Genomic DNA, 12649 nt, shown 5'->3' on the forward strand with positions numbered 1-12649 from the left:
ATTTTGGTCCATTAATTCTTTATGTCCGAGTGAAATTTAAGTTTGACAAACTGTGTGTGTGTTGGACTGATACAAAAAAATGAGACAAAGTATATTTATTATTTTAATCCAGCTGTTGGCATTTGCAGTAGTTGTATACAAACAATATAAAATCCCTTGTTTAAAATGAGCCAAAAAATAAGAGCACTTGTTGCCCAATTGACTTAATCTCGAGTTGCAAAGAATTTTTAAATGCTGTTTCTCAAAGCAGAAACAAAACATTTCAAAAGTTAAGGGAAGCACAACTCTTCATGACAAGACCTGGTACATTTTTCATCTTATTTGGACAACAAAGGGAAAAATAATTCAAGGTTTGCCTCAAGCTGGACTCTTTCCAGTTACAACTTTAGCATGTGCATTATAATAGAAAAATTATTAGAAAGTTTATGGACCAAAGACTTTTTTTTTTAAAGTTTTGTTTATAAAATGAGTATGAACCTTTGGTTTTGAGCTTACATATTTATGCTGTCTGGAAATTAATACAAAATCCATCACTCTGAGCAGATATGATGAAACAATAGTTAACCCAAAGAAAGAAACTGAACTGAATGCAAGACAAAGTGTTGGAGGAAGAAGAGTACCACAGGAAAAAGTACTGGAAGATCTGGACTGTATAGAATCCATTATTCTATGACAGAAAGGTTGAAGTTTACACATTTAATCTACATATACATTTATAAATGTAGGAGTAACAATATTAAACTTGATTGTGCATGAAAGGTTTAGAAATCTGAAAGGCAATCATGAAAGATAATCCTGCTTATACTAAGAATTTCTGCAGCATTTACACAACCAAATACATATTTACATAAAAAATGCTTTGTGATGACAGATATCAAAGCATGATGGCTTAAGTGTGCTGGGGTTACTCTCAGTGCTCTGATAACTATATCCTTACACTGCACTGATTAGTGCTTCTGGCTCTGATGTCATGTGTACATGCCCTGGTCCACCTCCTGTCATTTAAATATTATTCCCGTGGCAATCAGATTGCTGTTTATGAACACATCCAGTTCTCCCAGCACTGCAATCTGAGAACTGAATATTTTCTGCTAAAGATTGTTTTCATCTTATATGTGGTCAGTTAGCCTGAGGTGCATGTGTGAGACAGGAGCCCAGTCTGATGGGAAAGGAAGCATCTATGAGAGGAGGGATGGCAAAATGGCAAAGCACAGAGCTTCAAGAACAAAAAACAAACAAAAAACAAACAATGGGATGGGGGTGGGGGGGCTGAATTTATCCCTTTGCTAAGAAGAGATAAGATTAAAGAGAGCGTAATATAAGCTACAAATTCAACATGAAGTGTGGTGACTTATGTGTTTTATTGCAATCCCACTATCAAGTAAGACCGTTCTTTACGTGTGATAAATGTTAGTGTAATGCCATTCCCATTTTAAGGAAATCAAATGGTGATTTTTCTAGCCTAACATTTTAATCCAACTGAGCCTTCAATGCCCAAGGTCTCAAATACAAGATGGAAACATTTCTCCCTCAGTCCTCAAAATTTATAGTGTCTGTTGCATTGCATCTGTCACCACCTCTCCTGCCTGAAGCCTTTAAAAGCTTCTGCATCTGCAGTAAGGTGCCCTTTTTAAAGCCCCAAATGTCCAAATACAATATCCACCAAGGCCACTTTACTCCACCGATTTAGAAACTACTGCCATTCATTTGGTGAAGGTCCACCTGCATCATGCCAATACCACTGCTGGCTAATCGAGCCAAGCTCTCGGCAGATAAGGTTTCCATGGTGACGATGGTGTGCTGGTCATTTGCTGAAACTGCTCCGGTGCCGGCTTCTGTTCCTGCTGCAGGGGAAGCAGCGTCAGCTGAGACAGTGGTGGCGGCGTTGCTGCTGGTAACAGCTGGCGGTTTCTTGTTCATATGGGTCTTGATGTGCTTTGAGAGGTGGTCGCTGCGCATGAAGCGTTTGGGACATTCTGTGCACGCAAACTTTTTCTCACCTGAAGAAAGGTAAACAAAAAAAATGCATGTGATAAAATCAGACTTTTTGCTACACAGTCAATGATCCATTTGAGATATGGTAGAGCTGGGCGATATAAGATTTTTTCATATCACAATATGTTTTTTTCATTTCAGGCGATAACGATATATATCACGATATAAGCCAAATAACTATATTTGTAAGATTTAAATGTGCCGTTGCTCACAAGTAAAATGTGAAATAATTAGCAGCTTGTTGTAATTTAAATATTTATTTCCCATAATAAGTTCAACAGGGTAGATGTACTTAAGGAACATGAGACTTTTTCAGATAAATAAAGGCAAATATTGCAAACTACACAAAAGGCAGCCGCTAAAGCGTTTACGTTTCAAAATAGAACAAACAAAACAGACTAAATTGTCAATTCCACTTAGAAACAAAATTTTAATTCTAAAAATAAATCTTAGTTCGTTTTACAGAAGAACAGACAAAATTGACTAACTTTTGTCAATATCAAATAAACTGAGAACTAAAAGGAAATTCTCAATCTCTCCTTGTTGTATAGCTTAGCTTTTCAAACAGTTTTAACAGTGACTTTAGTCTGACAAAAGCCGAATGACGAATTAGCGCTTTCAGTCAGAGATTGAGCATGCACCGGTTTATTGTATTTCCAGACTTGCTTTCGGCACAATTTACAGTGCGCGCTACTCTGTTTTTTGTCAGACTTGAAATAGCCGAAATACCTTCACATTACGGAACTTCTGTGGCCTTTCCGTTCGACAAGCTCTCCGGCATTGGAACCATCATCTGTTTTTTCTTCGGTAACCTTCGCTCACGCTCTCGGTTGATTTTTCTCTAGTCGGCAAACTCATTTCCTTCATTACCCGGGCTGCACGGCTGCAAAAACAAATACACATGTGCGCCTTGGCACTTGTGCTGTACGTAACAAGTCACGTGACGTGACGCTGCGGCTGTGATTGGTTCGGTTCTGCGCTACTTAATTTGGATTGGCTGTTCTTTTTTCTTTTTTTTTCTTTTTTTTTTTTTAAGAGGACAAGAGAGATGAGGCCTATCACAATAGTTTAATTTTTCTATCGAGAAAAAGTTATTTAGCAATACATATCGTTATCGTTCTATCGCCCAGCTCTAAGATATGGTAATAGTTGATCCATTGGAGTCAGTCTGTGTGAGCAACGATTTATACTTGCTAATAAAAAGAAGTCTAAACCAGAAACATCAACTTTTTCTACCTGTTACTATCTGTGTTCTGGGAATCTCTGTGCTCCTGTACTGATGCTGGTAAACACTGACCCATTCAATCAAGCAGGCTGGTGCTGGCGTACACTGTAAAATTACACCCCATTTAATGTGGCAAACATGCCTTTATCACACATCAGCTTATTCAGTTTTCACACAGTGAACTCTGGGACATTTTGGGGTATCGGTGTCTGAAGTTGTGCCTTCCAACTTGTAGCACATTTTGTGAGATAGGCCACCTTGAGGCACGACTGTTACACCTGCCGTATTCTAGCATCAATGTTGGATATCTGCACTCTCACGTGCATCTTCAGGTAACGTCTAGAATAGTTAAAGGCTGCACTGAATTCCTCTAATCTTCACTCTTTTTGCGTTAAAGAATAAAAGTGGACTTTCCCCACAGCAGACACATTTGGGAAAACAGGGTTGTTAATAATAAAACAATGTTGGCTCAGTTCAACTCAGTCATCCCTGCAAGCCATGACAAGTGACGCCGCACAATAACGGGGCCTGAAACTAAAATACACCAGCTAAACTTATAAAATAAAAACGAACTTATCACTTATACCTGTGTGTGTTCTCTTATGGCGCTGAAGCTCATCTGAACGGGTAAATCGTTTGCCGCAGTAAGCCCAGGTACAGACAAAGGGACGCTCTCCCGTGTGCCAGCGAAGGTGGGCTCTGAGGTGGGATGTCTTGCCGTAGATCTTCCCGCAGCCAGTGATGTGGCATATGTGCTGCTTCTTTTTAGTCGGATCACTGCTTGATGCAATAACCACAAATCATGAGCGTGATAGAAATTAAAAACAAGTGATATTCAAATGGTTTTCTGTTAAAAAGATTGTGAAAAAACAAGTTTGCTTCAACTTTTTTGTGTAGTTCAGTTTTATAACTAACAACAATGACCGACTATTGAAGTCATACTGAAAATTTAAGATTAGATCACATATTTATAAATAAATACATGTAAAAAGGAAAATAACATTTAGTCAGGAAGACTGCCATAACAGGGCTCTGTAACATACCGTCCTTCTCCATCCTTGCAGAAGGGGCAGGTACACGCTTCTCTACGGTTACGTCGCCCTTGAGGTGGTGGGCTTAGATCCTCTTCATCCATAGCTGTATTTTCATCCAAACTTTCTCCACCTGTCTGTAATGGCTGCTCTCCTGTAGCAATGGAAAAGAAAAATATTAAAGTCTGACATAACATACAAAATTTATCTAGTGTTTCATTAAACAGCTGCTGGTCATAAAGCTTAAACCAGTTACATTTTTACATGTTAGAGATCTAAAATACAGCTCTATAATTTCTGATCCAAAAACCATAGGGTTGAAGAGCTATGCTCTTTCTTCTCATAGCTCCTCATTGGCATAAAACCAAAACAAACAGTACTAATCCAATGTTAGTATAAAAAAGTTGTACTATCTAAAAATAAGCTACATTTTCAGTAACAATGACAGCTTTAGTCCTCTGGTGTTTATCCATTATGCTTAAGTAACTTTAATGACAGAGTAAGATGTAGAAAAATGAGCCATTCACTAAAACAAGTCTGAACAAAGCCTGCTGCAAATGTAACTGCTGGGAGGCATACGATTTCACAACACTGTTAACAGACTCAGCGATTCCTTACAAATGGGGGAATTTGATAACATCTAGCCCAACAAACATGCAGACATACTGGGAGGAGCTGCCAATGGCCAAACTTGGAAAAAAAAGGAAAAAAAAAAAAAGAAGAAGGGAGGGGTGCAGTTACACCCTTGCTATAACAGAGAAGTCGTGGCTGACCCACAATTGCATGTAATAAGACCAGCACATGGAGGTACGTAGGGTCACAGGGGAAACAAAGCTTTAACAGGAACACAAACATGTGAAGTGGCCTAACGAGGTCAGAAAAACACTGAACAAGCCAGACTGGTTCAACCAGTATCGTGCACTTCCTAGGTAAGAGGTGAAAGAATCAATCCAAAGATACAAGATAAAGAGGGAAAGAAAAACAGAAAGTAAATCTAATCTTACAGGGTAACCATTGTTTACTAAACCCAACTGCAAGTCACATACTTTACAATTACCATGTACACCAAGTTCTTTAACTACCAATTAAACTGGAAATTCTAAAGCTGGGCTTACACTGTGCGATTTTTGGCCCATTTTGAGCCGATTTTTCAGTCGTGTGACCGTTTTGTTCATCGGCCCGAGTTTGGCCTTCATCGTGCGTCGTTCATCGTGTAGTATACATGAGGTAACGAGAAGCGATTAACACCTCACGACCAGCTCCCGATCATCAATCGCTTGGTCGGGAGGATTTCAAACCGTTGTGAGGGTGTCACCGCAGCCGCTCACACTGCGCACGCGCAAACACATAAATGTCGGTGAAAAAGACGGAGTAGCACAGCAGTGCAGCGTGTGATCTGGACACAAGCAATGGAGGCACTTGTAGAACTTTGGAAAGCTCATCTGAGTCTTTTCGATGTGGCATCACAAAATTATCACAACCACAACAACCGTGAAAATAGTTGGATCTACACCACTGCTCAATCCCAGCTGCCTGATCAATGTTTTTCATTAGCAATTTAGCAAAGTTGATGGTGGTGGTGTGAGTCTGTGTGAGTGAAAGACAGAGAGGGAGAGCGAGCGACAGATTTTCTGTTATAACCTTCATTTTTATGGACGCACAGTGTGAGCACTCAGGCCACATCAGAGCATCGGGCCGTATAGTGTGAGACCCTGCATCGTGACCGATAAACTTCTAACCCCTCCGAGTCAATCGTGCAGTTTGAGCTGAAGCTGAATAACGCGACTTGGGAAAAAAAAAAAAAAAAAAATATCGCACAGTGTATGCCCAGCTTAACTAAACACAAAAAGTTGTTTGTGTTTAGTTAGAATATAAAATTATTTCTGAAAACTAAATGGTCCAAAGAAAAAGAAAAACATCTAATACAAATCAAAGTCAGTAACAGATCAACAGGTCTTAAACACACCAACTGCTGATATAGTAACCTGTATGTTATAATAGATGAAAATATTATGCATGTATTTTAACGCTGAATATTAACAATTAATGAAAATCAGGCCACTGGCTGACCTGCTGTGCTGGCGATGGTGATGGGCAGCTGGTGCATCTGCAGCCCAGACCCCCCGAGGCTGTTAAGATTTATGGTCTGGATGCCTGGGATCTGCACGGTGTTGACAGGTACTCCTCCAGCTGCAGCTGTTCCCTGAGTCTGGCCGAGCTGGGGAAGGGACTGCACGGGTGCCAGCGTGATCTGCGCTCCCGTCGGATTCTGGATCTGAATGGTCTGCCAGGTCACCTGGCCGTTGGGGGCTACAGTGCGCAGCAGGATGGCCCCTGTGTTTGGCATGATTTGAAGATTTTGAAGCCCTTCCTGGCTAAGTGTTGGTGTAAACACTTGACCGCCTGTGGCTGCAACGGTACCGGCCTGGATGGTTTGGAGTTGCGCTCCACCTTGGATAACCTGCTGAGGCTGAATGAGGATTTGCTGTGGCTGCCCCCTGTCTCTGTTGTCTGGCTGTATTGGGACACCCAGAGAAGAGGCCATGTTTTGCTGAAAGGTCCCTGTCACAGCTCCATTGCTGTTCTGCTTTTGAGTAACTCCATAAGAAGAGGAGGTTTGTGTAGTGACAGTGGAAGCACTTGTCATGTAGCCGGCCTCGCTGTTGGAAGACACTGGCTGTTGTTGCTGCTGCTGCATGAGTTGGTTTCCCCCTGCTTCTCCTCCACCATTGGTATCCCCCCCTGCAGCACCAGCAGTGACGGGTAACAAAGTGATGTTTCCATTAAGAGACATGGGCATATTTGCCAGGAACTGGGGCTGGTTTTGTAACAAACCATTGCCTAAACTTATGTTTTGTATGGGTATGGCTCCCTGAATGAGACTGGGCATGGTTATGATGTTTCCTGCTGCACCGGCTCTGTTACTCGCAGCTATGATCTGTTGGCCATTGGGAGAAGACACTATCTGAAACTGTTGGCCTGGTCCTGCTGTGGCAGGCACAGCAGACTCCTGCTGAGCATGTGTAAAATGCAGCGTCTGGCCATCCACTGTCTGAAACTGTGGAATGACCTGGTACTGGATGTTGGGCATCACACCTGATATAGTGGTAAGGACCTGCTGACCCTGCATTGACGGCGCCTGAGCAACTACAAAGGGCTGTTGTTGCTGCTGCTGACTCTGAGAGCTTGCAGCGGGCGACAGCACCTGTCTGTTCTTGATGAGGTCTCCTCCTGACATCACTCCTGAGGAATCTGTGGTGACTGTGTTGGAGCCTGAGGATGCTTGAACACTGAGAGGGTTTACCTGCCAGCTATTGGCACTGGAGGTAAAAACAGCCTGGTTTAGGTCCAGTTGCTGCTGCTGATTCTGTTGGTGCTGGTCGGCAGGGGAATCGTTCTCTCCCGGGGTGTCAATGCGACTGCATGTGGCTGCCAACAAGGCGAGTGGTGATGGCTGCTGTGAGTCCTGGAAAAAGAATAAATGAAGGAGCTTTTAGAAAGTAGAAATATATGAAATGCAATGTAGAGTTACAAAAAAGTAACAGCTGTCAAAATATCAGGATGTTCAAGTAAAGCTGGATACTTGCATGTGATTGAAAGAATTCACCTATATAATAAAGTTTAGGTGAAGAAGAGAGTGCAGGCAGGGTGGAGCAGGTGGAGGTGAGTGTCTGGGGTGGTTTGTGACAGAAGGATGGCAGCAAGAGTGAAGATGGTGCCACTAACTCAAAGGCAGAAGATGGAACTGGACGTGGCAGAGCTGCATACACCCTGGAAGTCAATCGATTGTCACTGCTTTAAAGTGGACGGCTGGTCGCTTGTGGACATTCCATGCTACTGTTGCCTAGGTAACTCTCTAACGTATTTACCATCAGGTCATGTGCCAATCAGCCGTATTCTTCACTTTCACTTGTAGTCTTGTCCGTTGGTTACCTCAGGTCCCACCCACTTCCTATCGCTTGCGGTTATTTCGCTCATAGTCACCTGAACCCGTGGAATATCATCCACTTTCTGTGGTTTCTAGTCATCCGGTCACTGCGAATCACTTCCAGTGTGCACACAGCTTTCAAGTTTCGTTGGGCGTGACCAGTAGGGATGGGTTTAGAAATAATATTGGGGGAAAGCCATGTGAAGTGAGAGAGAACGTTAGAGAGACGAGGCTGAGGTGGCGGACAAGCACAGAGGACGGAAAATTTATATATTGGACAAAGGATGTTGAAAACTGAGCTGCCAGGCAGGAGGAAAAGAGGAAGACCACAGAGAAGATTTCATGGATTTAGTGAAGGAGGACATACAGAGGGTTGGTAGAGGATGACGATGTTAAAGATGGGCTGAGATGGTGGTAGATAATTCCCTGTGGCATCCCCTAAACAAGAGGAAGTGTAGCCTGGTTTGGAAAGCCCAGTAACACATTAAAATGTAAATATTGTCCCACTTTGAAAATGACAAATTACAGGGTGAATTTTTAGAGTTTATTTTTTTTCCTTCCTTGCACATAATTCAAAGCATTTACAATACAAGTTTAAATGGTTTAAAATGTCTCTTTAAAAATATTATTTTCCAAATTAATTTTCTGATTTAAAAATGCTAGTGATGTGGTAGATTAATATAAAAAGAAGAAGAGGGATTTCTTTTCTGAATGTCAGAAATACACACTCTACTAACAAGAACTTTATTAATAATATTAAACCCACTTTCTTGCTCTTTCCAGGGGAGTGGGCATCAAAGAGAGATAGGTGAGGGGGTGTGGGCAGGGGGGTATGGGAGGGACCACATTTTTGTGGAGTTGCGGCGGGCTTGGCTTCCCCTCCCCCCAAACCCACCCATCTCCCTCCCACACTTTTAGTTTGCCCTATAAACTGACTCACTCCGCTAGCCACCCCCTCCAAGGCCAGCCAAATGGGCCGAGCGAAATACACACGAAGTGCCGGGTTTAACGGGAACACCCCGTGTGGGCGACTTTTACCTGCCCATTCCCCACCCCGGTAACATGTGCTCTGGGGAGAAAATCAACAACCCTCACAGACCCCGACACAAACGAGCCATAGAAGCGATCAAACAGATGGGAAGTGCACATGAGTTCAGTCTGGCAGTATCTCCAGTGGATGTGTCCCGTAACCTACTTGTGAATTTGCGTTTCGCTTTTGACTGAAGCCTCCACCGCTCTCCACAGCGGCCATTTCACCCTGCTGCTGATCTGCGGAAGAAGAGTTTTTGTAAGAGTACATCTCCTTAAAACACTTCACAAGAAAAAAATACATCACACATCGAAACTTACTACTGGGTGTAATAAAAAGGACGGAACACACGGAACAGCACAGGCCACGAACACAATAAAAAGGGTGTTTTTCGGAGCCGCTGTGAGGCGATTCAGACAAGAAGTGCAAGAAAATCTAAGTGCTCACAGGGCCAGCTACATGCTAAGCTAACGTGAACTCACAAGTGGTGTAAAGTATGAGCTGAAGTGAACGAAATGTTTTCAGCCACCGCTGTAAGTACAACTAGCCAGCGAGCTCACATCAGTTGCACAGAGTTAAGTGATACTGTCTGCTTACCTATTAATTTAAGTCCAAAAGTAAAGTTACTTGTGACCAGTTGGTTAATTGTTGTTAGCCGTGTATTAAAAATTAGCGGGTTTGTAACCTTAGTTGGTCACTTTTAAAAAAAAAAAAACAACAACTCGGCATTTAGTTATCGGCACACGCCACATTTACGACACGGAACACATTGAAAACAACGTACTGCCACTCTACTCCTTACTGTTCAGTTATCGGTTCGTCCACAACATGCCAGTGAGTTTTAAAAAGTTCACTTACTGCTCATAATTTGAAGACGGGAGGAGTTTCGCTGCTCTTTTTTCTGCTTGACAACTTTTCACAACTTCACACTAACTTGACGCCCCCCCCCCCCCCTTCTTTGAAGGAGAACGGTGGGTGCGTTAGATTTAGGAACCCGGCAGCCTGCCCACGTCGGGGAGAACACGCGGTATAGGTTTTTAACAGGCTTATCAGAGGAAGTAATGACAAGGAAGTTATTAAATGAAAGTAGCTCCCCTATACAGCTCAAGTCCAATTCCAGTTACGTTTAATTCAAACTTCTAGAACCTAATTATTATTCCTTTTAGTTCTTAGTACAATGTTCTTCGGTAGAAGGTATTTATCTAATATCAAAAATACAAGAATACGAGTGGAAAAATCTCCCAGTCGAAATAGGTATCCATATATTCAACAATGGGCGTTTTGTTATATTAAAAATTAAACTCACCCCCTGTTCACTGCACTATCGCACTGTTCCCATGAATAAAAGAAGCGCACCCTTCTAAGAGCTTCTTTTGAGCAATCGCTTCTTTTCTCCAATGGAGAAGGGCGTTTCTGCCAACGAGTATCAGTCGGCCAACGTAATTGGACTAGAGGCAAAAGACTGGGCGGAACCAAGCACGGTAGGTTGTATCCCTGAGTATGATTGACGTTTGGTTATCTTTTTCCGCTTAAAAGACGCCATGAGTAAACAGTTCTCGGAATATGGGCGATCGCCTTTATTCTGTCAGACATTTGAGCCTGTATTGTCCATCTGAGACATTAAGGCTCGTGTCTTGGTTTGAAAACGGAGGTGGGGAAGGAGGAAGGCCGCATGGGTATTTAAGTCTTGCCTCCGTGGCCACTGGCCACTCCCTGGTGGCGCCCGGTGGGTCGGGAAACGGCAAGGAGGCGGGAGGAGTTGGCCAGGGTGGCGGTGAAGATTCCCCCATCACACGCACACACTGGCTATGAACCGCGCGGGGAGGAGAAAATGGCTCGCCTGTGGGAGGGCTTGTATTATTAGGATTCGTGAGGGGGCTGTCAATACGGCAGCACATGTGCCCGTGTAAACAGGAGAGAGAGGGTGGAGCCCATCCCCAGGCCAGGCCTGCAGCCACCCACCTCTGTATGAACTCCATCACTGATACTTCTTCAATTCGACACAGACATGAATACATGAATACCGCCACACATTGATGCATGCATGACACCACCACACTCTGAACTGATCTAGCAGCACTAATTCAAGCATTCAGGTAGTCTGGAAATAAATGCAGTAATATGGCACTGTTAAAGCACGCTCAGTAGATGCTTTTCATCATATACTTTACTATGAAGACAATCATAACATCAGCTTTTTGTCCAGTATTAGCCCGGAAAGTGACATCACTACAGCATTTCATAAAATACAGTACTGTCCTGTATACCCACGTCCTTACAACAGATAAATAAAACTACAGCCTACATGCAAAATATCTGAAAAACTTGTAAATGTGTTTTTTTAATTAACACAGTTATATTAAGTGATTTTTTGTGAATATTTAAAGGGAAATACTAGATATGCATCATAGTGGAAAATGTTAACATTTATTTAAAACATAACTTTTACAGCTTTTTACCTATAGGTGATTATTAAAAAGTAAGAATAATAAAATAAAAATGTTACTTATTAATCAGGTGACAAATGTTGATTAATAAATAGCCTAAATCAGAGGTGGGCAATTCATTTTAAGGTTATAATAAAATAAAATAAATACTGGGCAGAACTGAGTTCAAGTCATTTGTATCTTTACTGGCTTCATTAAATTACAGTTTTTTCCCATTTTTTGTACTTTACTGCACGGAGAGTCCTGATTTCTGAATACTCTAAATCCCAGGACTGCACTCTTCTGACAAGAGACCTCTGATGTTGTGCGAGGAATCTGCAGGAGCCACTCTTCCAATTTCAGGGTTACAGCTTCTTACAGCTCCTCTTACCACTATGACTACTTTGGACTTTACCTCCACATCTGCTCCAGTTGTTCCTTCAGCTTCTGGTAGTTCTCTGTCTCCTTGTGCTCCTTCCTGATGTTGCTGTCTGCTGGGATTACCACAGCCATCACTATGTCTGATTGGTTGACCCGCAGCTGCTTGTCGGTCTGGAACTCAGAAGTCTCACAGGAAACTTAGGACCTTGCTGTTCTTCTTCTCTTCCATATGCAACACAGATGTTCCAGTACACTATCACAGCCACTTGGTTATGTCTCTCAGGGTATGCAGTCCAAGCTTGTATCTTGCATCCTGTTACTATGTGTTGGATAGTCTCTGGGGCGCCTTTGCACAGTCTGCAGTTTGGGTTCTGTCAGCTGTGGTAGAGTCCTGTCCTTTATGGTGCTTAGGACCTGTTCATGTGCTGCCATGATCTGAGCCTCTGTGCTATCCTGTAAGTCATCTTTTTCTAGCCGCTGGTAGGATTTCTGATGTTAGCTCCTTCTAATATATATATGAGCATCTCTGTCCAGTGGGGTGCAGTCCCAGGAGTACCTAAGATACTGTGCAGGACCCTCAGACTCCCAGGCCTCTGGAGAAGACCTGGGCCTAAGGAGTAGATGAATCAAACC

The 12649-nt window shown here is 42.6% G+C and overlaps 1 protein-coding gene across 6 annotated transcripts; it reads right to left on the reverse strand.

Moving 5' to 3' along the window:
- Positions 1-90: 90 nt before the first annotated feature.
- sp1 (sp1 transcription factor) lies at positions 91-10226 on the reverse strand. Of its 6 annotated transcripts, none has more exons than XM_013275480.3 (6): positions 10068-10226; positions 9375-9448; positions 6322-7717; positions 4264-4405; positions 3807-3997; positions 91-2000 (listed from the first exon to the last, which is right to left on the reverse strand). In XM_013275480.3, the coding sequence occupies exons 1-6, from the start codon at positions 10072-10074 to the stop codon at positions 1687-1689; spliced, it is 2124 nt and encodes a 707-aa protein (XP_013130934.1). In that variant the 5' UTR covers positions 10075-10226; the 3' UTR covers positions 91-1686. The 6 variants fall into 6 exon arrangements, with proteins under 6 accessions (XP_013130934.1, XP_019214905.1, XP_019214906.1 ...); XM_019359360.2 differs by having other exon boundaries at positions 3807-4000; XM_019359361.1 differs by having other exon boundaries at positions 3807-4000; positions 10012-10088.
- Between the last annotated feature and the right edge of the window lie 2423 nt (positions 10227-12649).

This window comes from Oreochromis niloticus, linkage group LG5 (assembly GCF_001858045.2).
Source record: "Oreochromis niloticus isolate F11D_XX linkage group LG5, O_niloticus_UMD_NMBU, whole genome shotgun sequence".
NCBI classification, from domain to species: Eukaryota; Metazoa; Chordata; class Actinopteri; order Cichliformes; family Cichlidae; genus Oreochromis; species Oreochromis niloticus.

What these genes read in the sequence shown, in the direction of transcription:
- sp1 (XM_019359360.2), bottom strand. An exon ending in CACCATCGCCAGCACAGCAG is followed by an intron (nt 4,406 to 6,321) that starts GTCAGCCAGTGG and finishes CCATTGCTACAG; the next exon opens with GAGAGCAGCCATTACAGACA. An exon ending in CCATAAGAGAACACACACAG is followed by an intron (nt 2,001 to 3,806) that starts GTATAAGTGATA and finishes ACCTTTCTTCAG; the next exon opens with GTGAGAAAAAGTTTGCGTGC.